Source organism: Mixophyes fleayi, chromosome 4 (assembly GCF_038048845.1).
Source record: "Mixophyes fleayi isolate aMixFle1 chromosome 4, aMixFle1.hap1, whole genome shotgun sequence".
Classification (NCBI taxonomy): Eukaryota; Metazoa; Chordata; class Amphibia; order Anura; family Limnodynastidae; genus Mixophyes; species Mixophyes fleayi.
In genome coordinates, this window is record NC_134405.1 from 164,501,759 (window position 1) to 164,528,010 (window position 26,252).

Sequence of the window (26,252 nt, forward strand, 5' to 3'; positions counted from 1 at the left end):
TTTCCTAGTGATACTGGAGGGTAGCCTTCACTTTTGGGAGTCTGGGAGGACCCGACAAAATTCGGGAGTCTCCTGGACATCTGGAAGAGTAGACAAGTATGCTTAAAACACTCCCTCAAAATCCATCTCACACAGCACTTGATTCAACTTACAAAGTATTGCTGTTCCAGCCCCCACTATAGTGGTCCCTTCTTCTCTCTCTCAGTTTCCCCCCTCCCCACTAGATTATAAACCCTCACAAACCAGGCCCTCACTAACTTCTATCCACCTATACTTATCTACCTTGGCACTGCATAGTACTGTGGTATCCTACAAACATTTAATAATAATACAAATAATTATAATGCTAATTACTATTAGATCTGCCCGTACAGTATTATAATTTGTTAAATGATATTTCCACACTTATTAAAGTCTTCTGTGTATCTAGCGCTTCATTAGAATATGATAAGTTAATATTTTATCTTTGTTGTTAATAATTATATAGTATAACTTGGACAATTGTGTCTGGATGTGGAATTGATACGTTATGCAGCATGACACCATTAAATTCATTTACATAACTGCAGAAACACAGCCCCGCAGTGGAAATAGCATTTTGTCACACACTGATTTTGCGCTACTGCACCTGCCTGAACAGGTATTGCTTAGCTTATTTTAATGGTGGTTAAAGGTAGGAACAAAATGTATCCCCTTATGATGGGAGGAGCTGAGCGGATTGGGGCAGCTGCAGTAATGTCCCTCATAGTGTGCTCAGATGAAACACAAATACATTTTGTGTGACAGTGTAATACATTTTAATGTGCTTTGAGGGCTGAAGAGTGCATATTTAGGGTGTGCTCCCAGTTTACCTGGTGATGCAGAGTCACACATTCACAGACGAAGAAAAGGGGCAAAACGAGGGTCAGTCTATACTTTCAAAGGGACGCTTTTTGTGACAACCGCATTCTATATGGAAAGGCAGACTTATAGGTGCACAAGTAGCTATGTAAAACAAACATTAAAGTTTACAATGTAATTGATGAAATGAAGACAGTCCATATGTCCTATTACTCCAATCACTTCATTAAGATATAGATATGTTGAACTTAAGTAAAGGGCTAGTTGAAAACTAGAATAGTGGGTTTATTTTTAGCTGAACCCATGATTGCGATACACAACATGAAAATCTCAGAACTATTTTGGAAAACTCTTTAATAGTATCATTGTTTATTTATCTAGAATAGATCTTTACATGGCATGTGACGCACAGTATGTATGAGTCTGCTAGAAACTTTACATAATGTGCACATATTAAAGGTGCATCAAACCCTCTGTTCAGTTCAATGAAACATGCTTCATCTGTGTATAAAAGAACCACTAATAACATTCTCAAATATACAGGTAAAAGTTTTAGGAGTTTTGAAAGAGCTTAAAGCTACACAGCAACTGTTAACAGAATGGCACAAATCTCAAGTTCTGTCAAAGTATGTGAACTTTTACATTTACATTTATGAATTTACTCTTTTTATATAGGGCAACTTGTATTGTAGGTTTAGCAGTCCATTTAGAAAAACATATTTAGCCAACTCTCTTTTTTTAAGTATGCATTATATATAATGAAATATCCTTTCAAAATAGTAATAAATGTTAATATTTCAAACACATAAGATATATAATGTAGAAAAAAATGATCATATACAGCGCTTCATGAATTGCAGCAAGAAAGTAACCTCCAGAAAACCGTACAGAAGTTTTAAATAGATATAACAAAAATAGGGAGAAGGACACTTTCTGCGCTATCCGTTCTCACTCTAACATACATACAATAGTCTATTTCTGATTGTGGGGATTTAATATCCTGAAGTTTTGAAGTTTCTACGTTCTATATGGCAATTAACATTACTCAGAAAGGAGAAACTGGTTTATTATTCCATCGTATTGTATGTTAGAGTGAGAACGGATAGCGCAGAAAGTGTCCTTCTCCCTATTTTTGTTATTTCAAACACATAGTTTTATTATGACTGTGGATATTGATTTACAAGGTATGCCAAATGAGCACTGTCTTTTATCTGACATAACAAATTAAACACATACTCTTTACTTACATAAAGTTGACACATCCTGTACCCGCTGGTGGAGCAATCCATACAAAACTGAGGTTTGTTGTTGGCAGATGGCTTACATGTGATGCCACAACACTGCACATGAACTGGGTTCCGAACTGGTGGTCAGACATTATACCTAAGGGAATAAAACAGGCAGCCATGGTGAGAGAGGATGATACACATAGTTCAGTTCCATTCATATCAGTTTACATACTCAATCAATAACATAGTGATCACTAATATTAAACTTAAATTAAACATGTAGTGAGAAAAGAAGAGAGAACATTTGGTGGGCACCTATTACATGAATGAGTTGTAAGAGGCATAGCAGTTTGCATAGCGTAACTTGTGTGAATTAGTTCTGCACTTGCTCAGAAGGCAAACACAGGCATATGTGCACATGAAGGCTTGGGCGCATCTGATATTTGCAATTTCTTGTGACTGGAGAGGAGGAATGGTGGAGGGAAGAAGCTATCTGATGAGGGCAAAGTACAGTAAGAGTGTGTTAACGCAAAAATGCGGCTAATGCACGCTAGCAGCTTTTCATATACATGCCTGTTAGCAGGCGTACCTTATGCACCTGCCACAGGGCACTGATTACACATTACTCTAGTTTGAAATGTATTTCATTTTGTTAAAAAGCTTATCTGTAGTGGAACGTGGTTTGTCAAGTAAGTTTGAAGTTGCTTGACGAAACGCATTGGGTTCATATCAGGAACACTGCTGCCTGCCTCAAGGTTTATATACTGCTGCTGGGACTGCTTTTCTCGCCAGAGAATGTCTCACTGTTTATGAGATCTTGTTTGGACTCCTCGATAAGCCTGTTTTTTATCTGAATCTACGCTCAATGTACTATCATTTTATGTTTTAATATAGCCTTTTTTTGCATCCTTGTGAAGAAAAATCTATCTGAATATATGAAGAAGATAGAACCTTTAGATTTTATTCATTTGGTACGCGGATATAGTTAGAGTACTACACTGCTGGTTTGAAGCTTTTGATAATACTACACTATGTTTGGCGCTCTTTTTCCTGCTTGCTTGAGTTTTCTTATTTTTTCTATTTATTTTATTTTTAATTAATGTTAGGTATATTTATTATTACATATAGGACCTTCTGTCAGACATGGGGAATTATAAGGACCTACCATGCTGTCGTCTCCGCTACCAGCATTTATCTTGAACTAATGGAGGACACCATTTCATTTGCTTATTTAAATTAAAAAAATATATATTTTGTTTTTAATCAATTATATTTTTGAATGATATCTGGCTGGTTTTTTTGCAAAATATTTGTCTGGATTATTTTAAATGAAACAAATGTATTTTTTGCACAGTATGATTAAGGTGATAGTTTTGCAGTGACAGTAGGGTATACATCTACCAATTAAGGTATTACTAGTTACGGTGGAAAAGCATTTATTCAATCTAAATTGGCCACTCACATAACATTGGCAATGGAAATACATAAAGAAAGCGGTGTAAGAACAGAAGAAGTGTCAACAAGGGTTAATATAAGTTCACTGATAATAACGAATAGTGTTTATTTGTTAATGATCCTAACTGAGGCAATATGCGCATTTGTGTTCTGGTTTAACTTAAATATGCCTGCCGTAAACCTAGCCTATATGTTTCCAATATAGAGACAGAAACCTGTGCATATGGGCGTCAATACACTATTTATACACTTGGTGTAAATGTGGAGCATATGTTGCCGATGCCGAGCCAGATGCATCTTGAGATGTGTTTGACTCTACCTGTGGGCAAAAATATTCTACTTATACGTACATATTTTTTATAGCATAATTTACACAAATTTTGCGTCCACAACATCAATATATAATGTAAGCAATGAAATTCAATAACAAATAAGCATCATCTTCCGTTGATACTATGAAATTGTCATATAATACAAATGAAGGGGCACATTTATCATGAACAGTTGCTTCATAGCAATATCTATATTTTATTTATCTGCGCTTATTGCTGCAATAAAAAACCTTTTATCACTGCAATTTATCAAAAACATATTGCAAGGGTAGCACATTGCACTCCCTCCTTCCTCTGTGCGGCCCCTTTGAAGGTGGGAGGACTTCATGTTGCTTATCACTGTGATAGACATTTGGAACAAGCTGTCATTCTATTTTCATATTCAATAGAAGCTTATAAAGGCTGTACATGGTGACCTGCCAAATTTCATATTTCCAAATAAAACTTTCTAAGCATTTTAACATGGCTGTGGTATCCTTAACAAAGAATTCCAGTTGAGCACCATATTTTTTAGATTTCTATGTATTATGATGTATTACAAGTATAAGAGAATTGCGGATTCAATATGGTGAGCTTAGTTTAACGCTACCACGGTGAAGAAGCAGAGTCTACACCATGTAGGTTCTCAACTACACATCACAGGTCCCGGCCCTCTGTGCAGGTATGTGACACAGGTATGGCCTGGAAGAGATCATAAGGAGAGTTGCAGCAATGTCTGGATATGCCGGAGTTGAAACAAAGGGCCAATACCAAGTGATACTGGAACAGATACCAGGAATACACTGGAGCTGATGCTAGATGAGATACCAATAATACATTGGAACGGATGCTGGATCAGATACCAGGAATACACTGGAGCTGATGTTGGATCAGATACAAGGAATACTGGGTGAACAGACCCAGGAATCAGGAGCCAAATGGTCATAGCTGAAGCTAACTTGACTAAAAGCTCTGGCAGTGACAGCTTGTTTAATTTATCCCAGGGAAATGTGGAACAGAGAACAACAGCAAGTGCGGTGATCAGGCCAAATCTGTAAAAGACGGGCGTGTGTGCAACTATTGATCCAAGACGGTGCTCGACCAGGTCTCAGAGCGCCAGAGCAATGCCACCCTTGCAACCCTGTAGGTGGGTTGCACAAAAATGCACGTAATGGAAGAGAATTGATACCTGCAATGGTGGACGTTCCAGGAGGTTTAGGTGTAATAAGAAATGGGGATAACTGGATTACGAAAACAGGCATATACATCTTTGTTTATAATGCCTCTCTGTAAACCTTCACTCACTAAAAATTCATTAATAAAACATTGTGTAGGGTCTTGATTAATCATTTTTATGATTTCTCGTCACCCAATAGTTTATAATCCTCTTCAACTGAAAATAATTACTCGCTGTGAAAGAAAGACCTTTCTTAAGTAATGAAATACCACTGCTGGTAAGAACATTATTGGATCTGTTAACTATTTAAGTTCCAAATTTTAATATTTCTGGTATATGTGTCTTCTTGCACTTCCTCCATGTTACCCATTTCTTCTGGAATATATATTTTCAGAGGAGAAGCTAGGGCATTTATTTATTTTAGAAGGTTTCCATTAGGTGAATCTTTGGGTAAGTCATATGAACTCTTTCTAACAAAAATTATGTTTGCTTGGTGAAACAATATCGTCTAAAGAGGGAAGTCTATTTTATGCCCAAAGAAAACTGTCTCTAGATATATGGATGTTTTCTTGTTATTTTTATATCTATGCTTCAATGTGTTGCAGCCAGAGAAAAAAACTTCTTTTTTAACTGGTCGTCTAGCTCCAGATATTGTTTGGTGTATAAAGTTGTTTTGGTTGAGTTTGAAGTCTATTCCAGTTTTTAACTTTATTCAGCTCATAATTATTGTTATCCTTTTTGTCTCTTTACATACACACGTACATCATACTTGCCTACTCTTTCGGAATTTCCAGGAGACTCATGAAGTCCAGGTAGGACTTCAGAACTCCTGCGAGTGCAGGCAATTCTCCCACATCTTTCCCACTTCCTAGTGAAGTGGGCAGGATGGGGGCTTCAATGACGTGATTCACTGCGAATCATGTCATTTTGGCCCCGTCAATAGAGCCACACCATTTAGCCCCGCAACCCCTCCAATATAGCCACAACCTTTTTTACATATCCACATCACATTGGACTTTAATCAAAATGTCTAATTCAAAAATCAAATTGATTATTTAAAAATTAATTAGAACTTCTAATTAAGTGGCATGATCTTCTACAACAGGAAGCAACATATAACAGTATATGTACACTGTGCTTAGATGGCAGCACAAATATAACGCTTGAGCTCTGCTGTGCAATGATTGATGTATTGAAACTTCACGTCAGACAAGGAAGAGAGGGTGATTAATGATACAAATGTGTTAAGAGTCATTCACTGAAAACCATTCTAGATTTTCAAGCATTGAGAATGCATAAAGGATGCCCAGATGTTAGTCAACAAAGAGCGCCATAAATGCCACTTGTTCATTTCACACCATTCACGTTAAATAGTTTCCTTTCAAAAAAGAAGTCTTGCAAGACAAGTTGAAAACATAATAAAATGAACAAAATTAGGAGTGTTGTGCCTATATTGCCATGATGTTCGTGATTGTACTGATGTTAAAGTATAGAAGCAGCATAACAGGGCATGATGGAGTTCTTTTACACCGCAATAAATGTCAATTACTTACTTGACCTTAATACCAATAATCTTCATTTACACCAGAATAGTTCTTGGTATACCAGAAAGCTGATAAAATGAAGACAATCTCGCTTCAGGAAAAAGCATTTGTGGCTGGGAATGTACACAACTCACATGGTGCTCTCCAACTCACACAGCAATGTGGCCTGGGCGTTTAATATGACCAAACTAAAATTAAGCTGCATATTAAAATCTGTCTTGTTAATAAAGTAATGTAATACAGAGAAGTGATTGTGAGTGTGACTATACAAAGTGGGGAAGTAGAAAAAGGAAGAAAATAAAAGAGTGAGAGGGAAGAAATCCAGAGGAAGCTATGAAAGATGAACAGGGTAGAAGATAGTGCCAGGGGATAGGTAAAAAGAACAGGAGATAAGATGGTGCAGAAGGATAGGTAAGATGTAAAGTGTGACAGGAGAGACAGCTTAAGAAGGGGAACATCAAGGGCGCAGCCATAATTTTAAGAAAAGCTAATAATGTTTTATAGTGGCTGATGAGGATAAAAGGGAACATGGTGAAAAAGAGGAGTGCTACAGAGATGTAAAAGACAAAGAAGAGGGACAGCGACAGTGAGGGAAGTCTGAAGTTAAAAGAAGTGGTGACCACTGAAGAAGGAAAGAGAAGGGAGCCACAGACGCTTGGGTTAAAAATGGACTATTAGTGAGACTTAGAGAAAAAGATTAGTGAAGTGGCATTATTAAAGTAGGGACAGAGATAATGGAAACTGTAGCAGTAGTCATCTGAAAAGAGAGACAGCCTATGACATCAACCGGATACCAGGGAGTAGATGGGCTTCTAGGCTGAGACATCCAGGATACCACCCCACATCAGAAGACTAGGACTCTTGGCGGCCTTGGCCACTGCCATGCTGCTCATCTGTGAAAAATTATTAGTGCATAATCCTTGGTAGCGGTGTTGCAATGTGTTCGCTGATTAGACACTTGCTGTTGTCCGGATGTTTTTTCAGTTGTCAGGCAGTAAAAGTGAGACCTCGCCAGCTTCCTATAATGGAGTAGTCCCATGGACCTCTGCACACAAGATATTATTCCTTCAACATGATCGGTATGAAATTAAAAAATGATAGTAAGTTTGTCTCTCCTGTTTAATCCAATATGGATGTGAATACAATAAATATACAATCTGAATAGAGTGCGGACCTGTATATCCTCTCTGACTGACGCGTTTCATATGAGTCTCTGAAACTTTTTCCCATGTCTTTGTATTTTTAATGGATTTGTTATTCATTTCAATGTATTTTACAAGTAAATACTGGGGGACGATTTTTGTATTTTATTCTTGTTATCTTGGAGTGTGGATCTAATGTTACTAATCATTTTTAATAATTTTTGCTAGTTCTAAATCACAAGCACTATCAACCTGCACACTTCAATTCCATGCATACAATTATCAGCAGAACCGCATAATCACATGCTGAAAATTAAGTGTATCTGCCGTATTTGCACCTATTGATTGCACGATATAGGTGCTGATTCTCAGTATCAGTTATTAGCAAAGTGTTCATTTGGGTTTTTACCAAGTCTATTGCTTATTTTTAATAGTAATATCTGCTTAGTTTTCATTTATTTTGTGTAATAAAATGGTATGTTGATATAGAGAAATGTCCTTTCCATTTTTTCACTTGTCATCATATTACTCATTATCCACTGTGTACAGTATACCTAGATTTTTCTAACTTTAGAGAATTTACTAATATATTCGATATATAATAATTTTTCATTTATGTATTATTAACATCAATACTTTTACAGTTCTGGACAGCGCTGTGTAACGAAATCCTTCTTTTTAGTGTTAGCAGGGACATCAGCAACGTTCCTTTGAAAAATCTGCGACATAACAAACATATTTGTATTCCAATTGATTATCTCAGCACTGGAGATATATATATATATATATATATATATATATATATATATATATTGTCGAAGTCGTATAATTGGATGAACGAAAGTATATTGGTTAATATTGTTTTGCCGTGCGATTGCGATGCGTACGCCACGTAACCCAGATCCGTACATCACCTAACACAGCGCGTGGTGCGATCGCACGGTAAAATACGCACGCACACACTCGCATTACAACATTTAGTTATTTATATAATTCATATTCATATTGGTTCCATTACACTGTAATTTATGAGCAGATAGCATTTGGTTTATTATTAGTTTATATAATAAGATTATATGTGCACTTCAGTGATATATATGGTTCAGGTTGTGGGAAAGGTGGCATGTCTGGTATCATACTGAAACCCTATTCATCAGCAGCTGTCCGGTGCAGTCGGCGAAGAGATCGCACATTGCATACTTTAGTTATTGATATTAGGGAATGAACCTTTGTATGATGCTGGCCATGAAAGGAGCAGACCCCCTAGAGGGACGACCCCCACCTTTGGATTCCTTAGATTGAATCAGCCTATGACCCGTTTGCCCTGGAGACACCCTTTGTCTGGACCTATAGAAGCAAGCTGCGTCATTTGCATTGTTCTCTGTAACACTGAATGAATATATATGATCACAGCTGCAGCTGCCAGCCAGTCTACTCTGACCACAGTTATCTAACAGATATACTGTTCCATTGGGACCCATGGAAGCGCAGTGATTGCAGCGGTATGTATGTATTTATCTTTTGGTATTGGCTGTACTGTACTGTATCATAATATAATAATGTATTGAATTGTTGACTATTTACATCTGCTAAAATAAATCACGTTGTGCTTTGGAAACACATACAATTGATTGGGCAATGCTTATTTGAAAATGATAGAATTACTTTAATAATATATATATATATATATATATATATATATATATATACATATACACACATATATATATATATATATATATATATATATATATATATAAATATATATAGATAGATATATATATATATAGATATATATATATCTATATCTATGTCACATATATATATATATATATATATATATATATATATATATATATATATAAAATCATAGTTTGTTTACACGGAGAACACAGCGCGCCCCATCATCCATGCAACCCACCAATACGACCAAGCCTCCAATCTGGTGAATATCTGAGCCCAATGACATCTGAAGCCTCTGTTTCACTTTTGCTCCCAAAAATTGGAAGGTTGTATCCTGTCCCGCAGCCCCTACCATTTGAGACAGGGAGAAGACTTAATGCCACACTCTCAATAGGCCTGCGGTCTTTGGACAAAGTAATAGACCCTGAGCTGGTCTCATTTTGTCTGAGGGTCACAGATACTGCCAGCCTTCCTACAGTACCATTTCTGTTCACACCACTGAGACTGTCAGTGATTTACTATCAATAACAGCTAAAAACAGCATACCTGACATAGGAATTTCTATTAACTGAATATCCTCAAAGAAAAGCCTGCAATCTCTGTTAAATATATCTATATCTATCCCATGTTGCGTTTAGAGACAAATGTATATGTTGAATTTAGAGAGACTTTTTTCAAGCCAACATAAGATATACAACTGTGACTTACCAGCTAATAGTGAAAAAGGAGGATTAAAAGGATATCTAAACTGAGTCAGAAGCACAGCAGTTTATATTTGCTAAACCTATTTTTCAGTGCCAAGCAGCGACTGAAGCATCCTTTCATATTGCAAATATTTTAGTAAAACATAAGAAACCTTGAAACCGAAATGTTGAAGCGTGCTTTCCTTGATGCTGGAAAGGTTTTATTTGATAAATTAAAGAATAAAATTCAAATCATGACAGCAATTAAAAACATGCCTCCATCTCACCGAACTATAATGGGACTGGTGGAGGCAATGGGTGATGACTAGCAGAAGAGGGTGAAAAGGGACATTTTGGATTGTTGTTATTTTTCCTCACAGATTGATGAAACCACTGTTATAGTGGATACATCTCAACTAATTGTGCATGATACTTTCTGATATAAGTTAACTGGAGTTTTTAACTATTACCCCTATGAAAGAAAATTCTTAAGGTGAAGACATTTTTCAACAGTTTGCTAGTTTTGCTAAGGAAACAAGCCTTTCTCTTAGGAAACTTGTGTGCATTGCACCGATGGTGCCACAGCCATTGTTAGCAAGAACAATAGCTTTCTTGCAGCCTGCCAAAAATATAATAATATTTTGCTGATTTTGTAATAATCCATTGCGTTATACATCAGAATGCACTGACAGATTTTATAGACATTACTGGAAAGATAGTCAACACAGGTCGTGCAAGACTACTTTTACAAACACAACTTGAGGAAAATGATGCTGAGTATGAAGACCTGCTGTTATAGAATGATGGCAGGTGGCTTAGTCAGGGACAGTTCTTAGAAAGATTTCAGTCTTTGTCACCTAAAATTAGTTTTTGGAACCGGCTGGAGAAAGAGCAGATCTGCCATATGGTGCATCACGGTTGATAAAGTTAGTTTTTTAGTTTTAACAGCTTACTGCAATGCATTTGATCTTGAACTTCAGGGAAAGGATTACCCAGTTAGTTAGTTCCTTTAATGCTTTCAAATCAAGACTGCATTTTCTAAAATCGCAGCTTGGAAAGGGAATTTTGAGGATCTTCCCTATAGTATGAAAAATTAAAGAAAATGTGCTGAAAGCTGCTGCATATATGATGCATTCTGTACTGAAAGTACAACATTTTGGGCAAGATCTAGAGATGTTATTCCATAATATTAAGCAGTTTGAGCAAACCTTAGTTCTCACGTCCATACCATTTGCTGATGTTGACATTGAAGACATTTCTGCAACTATATCCTCACTCACTATTCAATATACAATTTTCAATATTAATGTCTCTGATTTAGAGCTAGAAATATTGAAACTGAAATAGAGCTAGAAATATTGAAACTGAAATATGAAATTCCTACGAAAATAAGAGTTCCTAAAAAAATAAATTCTGGAATCTACTCCATGAAGAACAGTACCCAGACTTGGGATCAATAACTCTTCATTTGACAGCATATTTTGGACCAACCTACCTTTGCAAAGCAGCCTTCACCCAGATGAAGATAATTATATCAAGGAACAGAAGCCGTCTGACTTGAACATTTTAAATTGAAAATACTGTCTTCACTTGCGGCTGAGTGATTTTGAATCGCCTTTTAGTAAGTGGCCGCATGATACGCAGATTCATCTATCAACTTCACAATAAGAAGGTAAGTGAAAATAACATTTTAATTATGGTAAAATGTATGTTATTTTACATTGCATTGCCTAGTTGACCAAAGAAATATTGCTTTATCTACTATAGAAGATCGTGAAAGATTTTTGGTTTATACAGTTGAATGACCTTCCAAAAGTCTGTCTGCCCTGGTATATGACATTAGATAATTATGTTATTTACATTTTTTTTATTGTTTGTTATACAGCTGTCTATGTAAATGATCTGTAGAATTAGAAAATATACCATAAAATTGCACTAACATGCAAGACAATGCAAGATAAAAAAAATGTGCTTTTCAATCAGTCAATCCCCCATGCAAATTGTATTATTACATGCTCTAGTTTCTTTGCTATACCATTGTTATTATTTATTTGGTTTTCATTAAGATTACATTTCACATATTTTAAGCTGTCTCTTATGTTTGTTTGTAATCCAAGATTGTTAAAAGTTAAAGTTAAAAAAACAAACAAACAAATAAACTGGGTCCCTTGGAAATGTGGCATAGCCAGTATGTAGAGATTATCATATATCCCTTAATGAATTAATTAAATTTGCTTTAGACAGTAGAAATCATCTAGAAAACAGTGGCACTGTGCAAGAGGCCATCAAATAAAGTTGTGGCATCAGAAAACTATTTAAAGTTCATCCACTTATTTTTAACATCACATGAATTTAGCAAATGGCATTCATTTAACATGGGACGTTAGCCAAACATGAGCGAATGTGGGATGGCTGCAGCAGGGACATAAGAACAAAGATTTTCATGGGGAGGCAAAAGGCAAAGGACTACTATAGGGCTTGGATCCCGTATTTCTCGTGTTTGGTATCTCGTTTTACGACAGTTGTAGCAGTGACTGTAGATATACAAAGACTCAAAATGCTAATTTTTGTCAGTGTTTTCAGGGGTTGGCCAACACCAGTGTCACTGTTTATTTAACTGTAAAAATGTATTTATACATTATTAAATAAATATTATTATTATTAATATTAACTACCAATTAGTACAATAGCCTGTTAGAAAGATAGATAAATTCAATTGTTTATCTTAAAAAATTCAATTTTTCATACTCCTTAACCTTATTTTTATTAAGATTTCATTGACAGCCTAATCTCATTTGATTGTGAGTATTTTTAAATCTATAGTCACTGTCTCACTGGTTATGGTATGTGCTATAATTTCAGATTGCTATATCTCATGTTTGTTGCTGGACAAACTGCACAAAATTCATGGTAAAAGTAAAGTGAATAGTTGTTCACCATCAATACAGGTTATTTAGTATTTATTAAATGTTTATGAACAGAACACTTAGGGCTAGATTTACTAAACTGCAGGTTTGAAAAATTCAAGATGTTGCGTATAGCAACCAATCAGATTCTAGTTATCGTTTATCTAGTACATTCTACAAAATGACAGCTAGAATCTAATTGGTTGCTATAGGCAACATGTCCACTTTTTCAAAACTCACAAGTTTATAACAAATAGCATGACTTCAGAAAGTAGCATGAAGACCTTTGTGTTCATGGCGGGGCAAAACAAAGTTTTTACCCACGCAGCAGTAATTATGTGGGGGCAAATGCCCCCTCTGCCCCCCTGGTTCCTACACCCCTGGGCTGCACTAGTGTACGTGACTATGGATCCAATCCACAAAAACAAGATTTGATTTGTATCACAAGTTACTTAAATGTTCTATTTTACGGAGAGGAACCTATTTGCATTTGTGGAGGGGTTGGAAATCAGTACTATTTAATAATGTAAATAAAGTCACTTGATTAATTTTAGGCACAATGTATACAAATATGCACTGTGATGAAACGAGTTTGATAACACCTTAACCAGCCAGTCCCTCATTTCTCACAAAATGTTTAGCTTTACAACATGTACTTTTTATAGCCCTGTTTATGTTCCCCAGCTCACCAGAGTACAAATGCAGTGTCTAATTACATATGGATAAGGGGATATTGTAGCCCATTGTAAAAATGTATATTGTTTATTGTATATTGTTGATTTTGCATTGAAGCTGTTATTCATTGTTCTTTAAGTGAAGACTGATGAGTTATGAGTAAGGATCAAGTTTCAAGACATAGGTGAGGGGCTGACAGCTATCCTATATCTGGATGAGGGGAAGGCCAATTAGTATCCATTGTTTTTCACAGGACTAGTCCAAACATTTTGTCTGCAACCCAGCAGGGTAGCTTCTGTGGAAGCACAGCTTATCTCCACTCCCCCCCCCCCCTCCAACCCCTTGATTCAGCACCCACCAATGTTTACGAGGGAGAGAGCCAGGGGTGTGCCCAGGGAGGGGAATGCACTGTGGAAATTTGACTCTGGATATAAGGAGCCACTCCGGGGGAGGGGGGGGGTTATTCATTCTGAGGTCTAATGGCTGGAAGCAGCCAGGTGGATAGTTTTGAGATGCCGTTCTCTACTAGTGGACAACATCAGCAGATCCATGGGTCTTCAAGTCAGGACAGCCAAGTGACTAACTCCTTAAGCTAGTGAAGTAAGGGACAGATATAATGTGGTAACCTGCCTGGCATTTATTTACTGTTTGTATACAGTATTCTAGGGTTGTTTTTATTACAATAAATGTACTGTTGTACTTTTTTAACTGCATTTGCCTGAGTGACTATAGGACCTGAGAACGTACTGAATAGGCTTCCCTGGCACAGTAAGGTAGTACCCCTGGGTGGCCAGCCAGCGTGAAGTGGGTAGAATTGGGCCAGAAAACCCGGTATCTTCACATGCACTTACAAAGCATTATTAAAATAAAAGCAACACTGTTGTTGCCATACTTTCCAGAGTTGTATGAAACATAAATAAGGGTCAACTGAGTAGCACATTGATGGAAAAAAGTTTACATTTAATGTTAGGGTCGCCAAAATGAAGAAGACCATTTAAGTCATTATTCTCTTAGTCTATACTCTTATCATTAATTGCAGGAAATGGTTATGAGTCTTTTAAATAACAAACTTCAATCTACTTGAATATTTGCACGATCATGCTCTCAGGCGAATGTTACTAAACTATGTAATTAAGAAGTGCGTTCCCACTAAGTATTTACACTGTAAAGATCAGAGGAAAAGAATAATCACAGCCTGTTATATACCATTTGAAGAACAGCTACCGTGTCCTCTAACCAAAAGTAAATGACATTCTCACTAAAATCTGCAGATAGAGGACAAACTCATACAGCATTGTGTGAACTATATCTATTATTCTCATGTTCTGGATGAAGGTAGAACTGCACCATCCTCTTAACCTATCGATTAACAGTTATTTAAATAGCACCTACATATTACCAAGTGCTCTACAGAGAATAGTTAATCATTTACATCATACCTTGCCCTAAATTAACATATCAGCAAGAAGGGAAGAAAACGAGCACCCTGAGGAAACCCATGCAACAATACAAACTTCATACATATAGGGCCTGACCCTCCACACAGACTTTCTCCATTAACAAAACACCCCTGAGTGACATCTAGCTCAGGTTAGGAGCCAAAGACAAGCATTTAAAACCCTGCATGCATCCCAGGGGTAGGTCAGTCATGTGTTTTGTTTTTCCCAAAATAAATGGTAAACTGCAATGATAGGGTATGCTGTTAAAGATATCAGAGACGAACAATGCACAGAGCCTGATGATAAAGTAAAGAAAGCACTTTAACAATAGACTACATTAATATTTTTAAAGAATAACATGTATTTACACATGCATATTGTGGACTATTTAAAAATAATTTAAAATACCCCAGTCGGCATGAGTTTACAAAGAGAAGAGTATATCACCAAAGTTGTAGATAAACATGGAGCTGTGGACATAGCCTAAGCCAGGGCTGTCCAACTGGCACCCTGTGGACTAAATGTTGACTCCAACACTATTTTTGTGGTTTTCAATCTCCCTTACACCCTAGATCTAGATGCTGTACCTTTTACATCTATTCAGTCTGCCCATGTATCTACAACAATTACAGATGGAGCAAATCTACTAAATGAGTTGCGAAGCACACCAGTATGGAGAATATATGCTATGCTACACTGTACTGGTCCTGCCCACTCAAATGCAATTTGTATGTAAGTGTAGCATCACTGAGTGGACTTAGCATACTTCCAATTCCATTCAACTAGCACTGTACTTTCCAAATTAACCTTCCTCAATATCTCTGAATACTTTTTCTAGTTAATGATTAGATAGCATTGGCCTATTTTGTTTTTCGTTTTTTAAATAAACTGTTTATTAATTTTCTATATTTTACATGCAAAAATATACAAATGTACAATAAAATAATGGAACAAATAGACATTAAGGAGAGCACTGACCTATATTCTAGCAAAGTATTGGATACTATTCCCCATTATAAATAAGTTACACATGTTAAATCTTAATCTATTTATAGTTAATTTGGCATGTAACTTCAGTAGTGTGTATTGCTAGGGCCTATGCAGTTCACTTTGTTTGTAAGCAACATTGGAAAATGTTTAACAGGCAAATTAAGCAAATAAGGTGACACAAAGATCTGTTACAGGATTTTAATTTGTGGGGTATTAACTACATAAAAAAATATTTTGTTGTGCATTAGGAAATCACACAACAGTGAAATATGCACAAACTAATACTGCCAAATGTAAAATAAAGCAATTGAGGATATTCCAAGTTTAGGATATCACACTGGGAGGGGAAAAGGACTAGTCCTATGTATTTGTGAATTCTGTGACAAAGTTTATATTGTGCTGATAAATCAAGCTCTCTAAAAATTGATGACACTTCATGCTAACTGATCCTTGTTTATGTGGTGCCATCAATGCCACTGTAAATAGAACAGTTGGAATCAGTAAAGTCTCTGCAGTGTAATCTTGTTAACCTTGCTTGTCCAGTAGAGTTTCAGGGATTTGTATAATAAGAACTAGTGACAAGAAATTACTATCGGCAGAAGAATAGGCGACCAATGGACTAATTCTGAATTTATAGTTTTGGTGTTAGACATGGTAATAGTTGTGCTGATTAAAAAATACAATGACACAAACATCTTTACCTTGGAGGATAAGCCAACCTGTACACAAACAACAAATACAAAATCTAAAAACATTTTTCCCCAACTCATAAGACTTATAATCAATAGCTTTACTTTTGCTTCTTTTAAGAAATGGAGCTTATGCTATGGTCAGCTGCTTTGCCTTTTTAATGTTTGAGTCAGTAGATGTTGAAAGTCAAACCATTTTTATACAAACTTACATGTACACATAGGCATAGTGAATGTCACCCAGTTGACAAACATTTTGGTCAAGAAATGAATTTTTTTTTGTAAATAAAAATTAGCTGCAATAAACAGTGCACATTTACATCATTTAAATGTTGGTTAAAATTATAGACTCATTAGTTTTTAACCTTTTCAAACCTTTTCAAAGGAAGATAGCAAAGATACTGGATAACATAGAGCTAAATCAGGTTTAGTGTGAACTTTGGACACAAAGGTGTCTAATTATCAAACAGAAAGGTGAAGTGAGATTTCCTGTAGTGGTGCTCAGAGGACCTGTTTAGAATGCCACAGTTGATATGAATTGCAGCAGAAACTGTGCATAGCACCAGGAGCTGAAGTGAGTGTATTGTAGTTGAAGGAGATGCCCAAATTAGGGCAGGATATGGTGGTAATGGGAGAGACAAGAGGATAAAGAGAAACAAAAAGAGAAGAGAGTCCAGAGCATTTAAGTGATCTTAGCATTGGGGCAGAAGTAGGAGTGGACAAGATCGAGGAGTGTCCGCCACTTTCCCACTCTGGGTGGGAGATGAAATCCACTGTGAGAAACCAAAAGGGGAAAAAAGCCAGAAAAGTCCTGAGGTGGCAGAGTCAGTGGTTATGAAGGGTAATGATGACCAGTGGGAGAGTAGGGAGGTTGGTGCACATGAGCCAAGAAGCAAAGTTGTTGAGAAGTGGGAAACAGGACCTGAGGGGAGGCAGGACAATTAATGATAGCAGTATAGGGGAAAAGTGGAGGTTAAAGAAGGATGACATAGGTATCAAAAGAAGGAGGAAGACAGGGAAGGATCTGGAGGTATGACATGAAGGGTGCAACATGGAAAGAATAGGATTCATATTCCACCACTATCCCCATCTGGATATGGAAGTGTTGGTAATGGAGAGTCCTCCATATGAGAGAACAGCAGGGAATAAATCATGAAAATATTTTATATGAATGTAAGTTTGTTGCAGAAGGAGCATGCATTTCAGAGTAAACAGGAGAACAATGAGGAAAGTGGAGAGATATGGATAAGGTTGGAAGGGTTGGCGGTGTGTGAAGTAAATGGGGTTTTGAAATGGACAACTTAAACCACCTAAAGGAATTGTATTTTTCTCTCCAATTCCTATTTCATTCTTCAGACAAACCAGAAATTTAAATTTTGATATTTTTAATAAAATAGTCTAAAATATATAACAATATAATTATCAAACTATTTGACATACTTTCTATTTAGTGCACACATTTATCTTTTAACCACAGCTTCCAAGAAGTGATTACATTACATTTACTTTTATCATCAGAATATAATTAATAATCAGGCAGAGCAGTAGCATGCTGTGTATGCAACATAGCAGAAGACAACGGCAGATAAAAAATTCTTTGTCAAAACAAAATCTAAGAGGCATAATAAAATGGTAAACAGCCTTATTTATTGCCAGCGAAAACAGAACATTTTCACTTTGCCGATACATAAAAGGGGTTAGATTCAGCTGCTTTCAAAAGAAAAGGCTTCCTAAATCTTTGGTATGGAAAAGCCTATATATCAAGACTCAAGGCAGTATATCTCAGGATAGCAGTACAGAACAAAATAATTGCAAGAAATGCTTTATTCCTTGAACTAAGTATTTGTTAAGGCCTAAATGCTTTAATATATATATTTACATCATTTTTATATTTTTCATTTCTGAAATAAATTTCATTTTGAAACTGTTATTTTTATATTTTATTTTTATTTACTGTAAGATCAAATTTGCTGTCTCATGCATGTCACAACTATGGAAACTGGTATGGTGAATTGGTAAGTTAACTTTTACCGCTTAGGGACAGTATTACCGTGGAAACTAGTATTGCTCATCTTCCTCTGTCATGTTTTTTTTTAATAAATAATGGTGATAAGTAACTTTTTATTGTCCTAACAAAAAAAATCCTACTTACAATTATCAGGGACATTTTGATAACTAATGCAAACTTTTAGTCCTAAATATTTTCCAAATGGCTGGAATATGGATCTAGGTTTCTAGACAGGTAGTGTATTGTATCTAATTGTGCAAATCTAAGATCAGCACAATGTGAAGCTTTGTTAATTTAGCAAGAACACTACAGAAGCCTCCAGAAAACTGAAGAAAAATAAATATTGTTTTTAATTTTCCACTATGTTAATTATTTCTAATAAAGGCATAGTGAACATTACGAAAATTTAAGCTTGAGAGACAGTAACCCCAAAATCTGTAATGAAAATGAGATCAGGCAGATAAAAGTATTATTGAAATGCCACTTTGTGATTTGTAATTTATAATATCATCCAGTCATGACCATTCACAGAACTTTTAAGTTATTTTTAAGTACTGATAATTTACTGACAAGAAAATATATACCTCTTTATGATTTCTACTGAACTCACTGATTATTTTATGTAAACTAATTAGCATTGCGGAGTTAGTACATGTTGTGAGCAAAATGTGTTTGCTAAATCCTTTTAAAAAATACATGACGGTTGTTGACTTGAAACAAAAACAATTCAAAGGGTAGAGTCAAAAAAGCCAAAATGGGTCCTATTACAATTTCCCTATAGTGCTAATGAGAACGCTGAGGGTCATTTCCTACTTGTTTACCATCTGCTGGCTTCTGGCATGCATTTCTGGTGAAGCCAAGGGACTTGCAGCTTATTTTGCAAGTTACAAAGCAAAAAAGAAATTGAAAGAAGAAAACGTTTTCTTGAGGCCATTTTCACAAATTAGTCGGGACATGAATATTTAGAAAAACTGATTATTTTGCAGCCGCAAAACATTATAAGCCAATAAATATTATTAAAGTAATTACTTATCCAAACAAAAGGTGCAATCTTTAAGTTACCTCATTCGATACTCTTATCAATATACTACAGTACAGTTGCATAGACAGGACATATCCCACCTACCTCTGCACCAGTGATTGCTGAAAGTACCCACCCACTCAAAACTGCGAGGGTCTGAGACAGAAGGTGACATTTGTGAAGGTACAAAGGTGCTGTCGAGATGAGAAGGCTTACTACATGCATATACTGTACTTGTTGTGTATTTCATCTCCTGCTCACCGTGTACCCTGCCTGCTGTTTTGAAAATGTACAGTGCACTGAAGAGGTTCAATAAGCATTGTGCGCCAGAAGCTTCTTCTAATGCATCCACTCAAGAGGTTGAACTAAACGCCATGTCCTACCTGCCTGCTCTATATATTCCATGTATACAGGGCCCTTTTGGAGGTGAAGGCCAGATGGAGCTTGGGCTTGATGGTATTGACAAGCCCTGGAGGTTGCTGGGAATTAATTACGGCTGAGCTCATTTGGCCACCACTGTGCAATATAGAGATCATTTCAGTTATATATTCAAGTATACAAAATATTCAATTATACAGATCTTTAGTCATTGTTCAATGAAGAGACTCAAATATCTGGTGACTAACTACTACACCCATGATCTCTGGTGATCTTACAATGCAGATCTTCATATCAATATTATAATTACAATGCAGTTCCCAGATCTATATTGGTGATACAGTGGAGACCCCCGATCTCTGTACTCAGCAGACCCATCTCTTTGCTTTCTTTTCTCTTAGTGAAATGGTTGTCATAACCACCGCAGAAGTCCCTGCACTCTGATTGGTGATTAGCACCAGCCATCCGCCAGAATGCTGAGCTATTCAAGTACTATGAATGCTGAATGGTGAAGCTATGGCCAACTGGGCCAGGCTGACACTGTGTTACGGCTAACGGTTACTATCATGAGCTTGTAGAACCAGATAAAGAGGTCTCCTCCTATAGCAGCCTCCTATAGCAGCCGCCTTTCCCATAGAGCTCGTTACACTCACAGGTACTCAGATACCCCCGGTCTTACACTCAGAGTAGTACAAGCTTATGACCGTACCGCAGCGTGAGATAGCAGGTGATGACAAACAAAGCGTGGTCAGGAAACAGGCCGATGTCTAGGGACTGGAGCATTTATTGTGGTCAGGAACAGGCAAGTTGTCAGGGCTGGCAGCAATCAAAGGAAGTCCAGAAACGAAGCAGAGGTCAGGGTAACAAGCAAGAGATCAAAGTCCAGGAATAATTCCAGGGTTTCAGCAACACAACAGGAGCAGACAAGCTAACAGGCACTGAGCGATATAACCGGCAGGAATGCTAAGCCCTCCCTGCCTAATATACGTAGATGGACCAATCACAGAAGGAGGTACAATAAGCCCTAATCAGCCCATTAGGCTGTTAATTAATTACTATCTGGTGCGCACGTGCCCAGCTGTCAGTTTTACCCTGCCGCGGAGGTGAAGGAGAGAAGCATCCTGGCTGATGCTCTGGTGACAGCCGGGACGTGTGGGCGGAAGTGACGTCCCGGTCATCATGGTGACGGCAGGGACGTGAGAGACAGCCGGAAGTGAGCCGCCGTGGCCAGCAGTGAAGACGTGGCTCATGACACACTGACTCAGCCTGTAACCAAATCTCTAAATAAAAGGTATTAGCCTGTGGCCTTATGTCTTCTTTCTTAGTAATAGTCTAGTACTCTCCCCCCCTCCCCCCTCCTTATCTGCCACTGACTTCACCTCCTTTTTCTCCTCTAAAATCGCGGCCATCAGACTTGAAATCTCCTCCTCCACCCACTCTTCCGCCAACCCCCCTTTTGCCCTTCCTCCCCCCTCCACTCTCCCCCCTCTCCCCCCAGCCACCAACTCCTTCTCTCCTTCCGCCCCACCTCGGGTGAGGAAGTCCACTCTCTCATTTCTTCTTCCCCCCCTTCTACCTGCCCCCAGGACACCATCCCTTCTCACCTTCTTCGCTCCCTTTCCGCCTCCACCTGCTCCCACCTCGCTCACCTCTTTAATCTGTCCCTCTCCACCGGCATCTTCCCCTCCGCCTTTAAACATGCTCTCGTCTCACCCATTCTCAAGAAACCCAACCTTGACCCCACCTCACTCTCTAATTACCGCCCCATTTCCCTTCTCCCATTTGCCTCCAAAATACTCGAGAGACTTGTCTGCAACCGTCTCTCCACCTACCTCTCTGAACACTCCCTCCTTGACCCTCTCCAATCAGGCTTCCGCCCCCTCCACTCCACTGAAACTGCCCTGGCTCAAGTTACGAACAATCTCCTCTCGGCTAAAGCCATGGGCCACTACTCCCTCCTGATTCTCCTCGACCTCTCAGCGGCCTTTGACACCGTTGACCACCCCCTCCTGCTTCACACCCTTCAGTCCATTGGCCTCTCCGGTACCGTCCTCTCCTGGTTCACCTCTTACCTTGCCGACCGTTCCTTCTCTGCTTCCACCTCTGATTCTCTCTCCTCCTCTTCCTCCCTTCCAGTCGGGGTCCCTCAGGGCTCTGTCCTTGGACCCTTACTATTCTCACTATACACCTCTTCTCTGGGTGCACTCATCAGCTCCTTCGGCCTCAAGTACCACCTTTATGCTGATGACACTCAACTCTAACTTTCCTCTCCTGATCTCTCTCCCTCCCTTCTCTCCAGGGTATCCGCATGTCTCTCTGCCATCTCCTCCTGGATGTCCTCTAGATTTCTTAAACTCAATCTTGCTAAAACTGAATTCATTGTCTTTCCTCCCTCTCGTACCTCCTTCCCCTCTGACCTCTCCATCACTGTTGACAACTTATCTATCTCCCCTGTTCCCCAACTCCGCTGCCTAGGTGTCATCCTCGACTCCTCTCTCTATTTTGCCCCTCACATTCACTCTGTCGCCAAATCCTGCCGTTTCCAGCTTCGCAACATTGCCCGCATTCCTCTCCCAGGATGCCACCAAATCTCTCGTCCACTCTCTGATTATCTCCCGCTTGGACTACTGCGACTTTCTCCTTATCGGCCTCCCCCTCTCTCATCTCGCTCCCCTTAGATCTGTACTTAACGCCGCTGCTAGGCTTATTTTCCTCTCTCGCCGTTCCACCTCTGTATCCCCACTCTACCAAGCCCTTCACTGGCTCCCCTTCCCCTACAGAATCCTTTTCAAGCTCCTCACTCTGACTTACAAGGCCCTCGCCAACTCCACTGCTCCCTACATCTCTAACCTTATCTCTATTCACACTCCCTCGCGCTCACTGCGATCGTCCAACGATCGTCGCCTCTCTTCCCCTCTGATTACCTCCTCTTACGCACGTATCCAAGACTTCTCCCGCTCCGCTCCCCTCCATTGGAACAAGCTCCCCCGCTCCATCAGAACTTCCCCTAATCTGTCCTCTTTCAAACGAACATTAAAAACCCACCTTTTCCTTAAAGCCTTCCAGTCTCATGGCTAAACTCCCACCGGTCGGCTACCTCTCTTTCTCATCCCTTCTTCCCTTCTCCCCCTTCCTCGACTCCGTCTCCGTTTCTCCCGTCTCTCCGTCTCATCCATGTGTCTGTCTGTCTTCCCATCCCTTTAGATTGTTCGCTCCTTTGAGCAGAGCTCTCCTACCTTCTGTTTCCATCACTTTTAACTGCGCTCTCCAGCTACTCAGCTCACCTCCTCTCAGTCCCTCTGCCCTCTGTCTCCTCTCGCTTCTCTCCGCTCCCCTCAGTGACTCTCAACCTGTCATCCGTGCCCACCCTCTTGGGCCATAGTTACCTGCCTATACTCACTTTTCCCCTCCCTCCTTCTCTTTCATGCTGTGCCTGAGCCCCCAGAGTTATAGTGCTTACTGTTACTTGTACTGTGCGGTTTCACCTTGTACTGTGTCATTCTTTGTCCTTGTACGGCGCTACGGATACTTTGTGGCGCCCTATAAATAAAAATTAATAATAATAATAATAATAATAATAATCATGGTTTCCCTGTTCCACTGCTTAGCTGTGGCTATCTTGATGCGATTATGTACTACAGTCCCTTGTCTCTCTGTTCTGGTCCTGTCACCCTAAGTTTGCACTGCTCTGACAATCCTATTTCTGCTATTTCAAGTTTTGAGGCAACTGAGTAGCTTAGGGCAGTACCAAGGAGAAAAGTGGTTTCTATAGACCCAAGAGCACATTGTGATCAGAATTTTGATTCTCCAGTAATGGTGACAGGCACTTCTTTTTTCTCACCTTGTGTAATTCCTGTCTCAGTCTAGTCTGATTACCTTGTTGTGTCTGTGTCCTGTTCATGTTTGAATCCTGGAATTAATCGCTACCTGACAAACAAAGTCGTTTTGGCCTGTTCAACTAATTCCAAGTTGCCTATTCCTTCCATGAATTACTATAGTAATGCTATCTAAGTTTGCCCTCTTTAAGTAAACTCACCTATTCCCTGTCTAGTCCATTTATGTTAGTTCATGCTCTGGAATTCCATTCTCACTTAGTTACTGATCAGCAATCTCCTGCTGATTGATCATTACACAAGTAATAAGAAACAGCCAGCAGCAGTTGTCATTCATGATGGATATTGTGATCTTTTTGCATAAAATGAGGAAAGATGACATCACTCTTATACATTTTTACACAGTATTTTCATTTGATGGACATCTGAGTGCAAGTTGTTCTCTGTTTCCACCCATGTTAGACAAAAAGAACCTGTCACTCAATAGTATTGATGATAGGAGGTATGTGTGCACAGGGAAAAAATCCTCCCCAACATCTTTGAGTTATCTGATTAGCTCCTTAAATATTTACATATATATTTGTTAATCTTGTTAGTAGAAAGTTTATGCAAGGCAACGTTTACTTTAGGTTTATTTGTCCTTTAAATTGGGACGGCTCCTTATTTGTCATATGAACTGTGGCCTCAGAAAATAATAACACTATCGTGTTAACATAAAATTATTACACTGAACAATTTGCCGGAAAGCTTGGAGGCATTGTTAATATGTTTTACTTGGGTTTTCATTTGGAACACAAATTATTATTTAATAATAATTAATGCTTAATAAAATAAGCTCACAATCAACCTTTATAACCGTGAGATGCTTCAATTGAATGTGACTGGGTGGAGAGCAGCTGAGCTACTCAAAGTCACTGCTGTAATTATCATTGTGACCTCAACTTGCACAAGATCAGGACTAGAAATGAACAACCATTGCTGCAAGCATAATTCTATATTAAGAATCAAGAAATTAATGTTTCAAACATTGGGGGTGATTCAATTAGAAACGATAGCAACGTAGTTGCCTTGCACGCTTTGTAGCATGTAAATTGTACACAACTATTGTACTTAAATCCTCTCATTTTTGCTTGCATCCCTAGGAGGTGCTAGCGAAAGAAGCAAATGAAGCATATTTTATCTCGCAATAAGTAGTACAAACATAACGCATAGGGCAACAATGGTCTAACTAACATATTTTGGTAAAGTTCTATATAAATAATATAAGCCTGAAATACAAACTGTGGTTATAGAATTCTTTAGTATATATGTTAGTTTCTCTGATCACAAAATAGATCAGAGAACATAGAACATAACAAGATGTGTGTATTGAAATAGAGAATGTAAGTAAACTTCAGAGAGTAACACCTACTAATGCTATAAACCATTTGTATTAAACACACGTATTTCGATTTGTGCGCACCTGAATTCAACAAGGCACGGATCTCAAGATACGTACGCTACTGAATTCGGGTCTAGGTCGGCTATATTCTACTACACAAGACACTGCAGAATACATTCAATACCTATGTGGATTATACATTTGCATAAGAACGCACAGAATGCCTATATGCAATATAATAGGCATTAGTGATAAAACAGTTAAAAAAGATGTTTTTATATTTATTTTTTCCTATTAAAAAACATTTATTAGGATAATATTATTAGGATAATATTAATGTCTGCTGATCACAAAATACATTTTTACAGTTGCTCATGATTGCAGGCAAATGCTAGAGCATGCAGAGGATACTGACATCACTACTGATCAAGACTAGCCCTATAGCTGATGCAAGAGAAAAACAAGTAACTTTCAAAAGACCAGAGCGTGATTCGGACTTGGCTGCGTGCGCCTGGGCTTGGCACTCCCTTATTGTAAACTGGCTACGGCAAAATGCCCCTTCCCCGCCCTGTTTACTTTCCAAGTCGTAGGATGTACCAAGTGTCCCTTGCATACCAAGACAGGGCTGCGCTTACTGCCTATAGTCCGATTCAGGGCATGTGTATGATAAGCAGATACGAGCCTTGATGTATCAGGACCTTTATGTCTTATAAATTTAGTAATTTAATATTAAATTAGAAAATTAGAGACTGTACAGAAATAACACGTTAATGCGCTCTCTTCAAATGTGTCTATGCCCTAAGTCCAAAATGTCTGCAATGTAAATATTTGATTACATTTTATAGACTTGTGAAATTGCGAGCAACCA

At 38.2% G+C, this 26,252-nt stretch overlaps 1 protein-coding gene across 4 annotated transcripts in view; it reads right to left on the bottom strand.

Annotated features, from left to right (window-relative positions):
• Nucleotides 1-26,252, bottom strand: part of RELN (reelin) — a 447,264-nt gene that overhangs the window by 347,642 nt on the left and 73,370 nt on the right. For all 4 annotated transcript variants that reach the window (XM_075208761.1, XM_075208759.1, XM_075208760.1 and 1 more), the window contains exon 3: nucleotides 2,088-2,223. In XM_075208761.1, coding sequence (XP_075064862.1) covers nucleotides 2,088-2,223 — 136 coding nt within the window. The remainder of the gene's footprint in view (nucleotides 1-2,087; nucleotides 2,224-26,252) is intronic.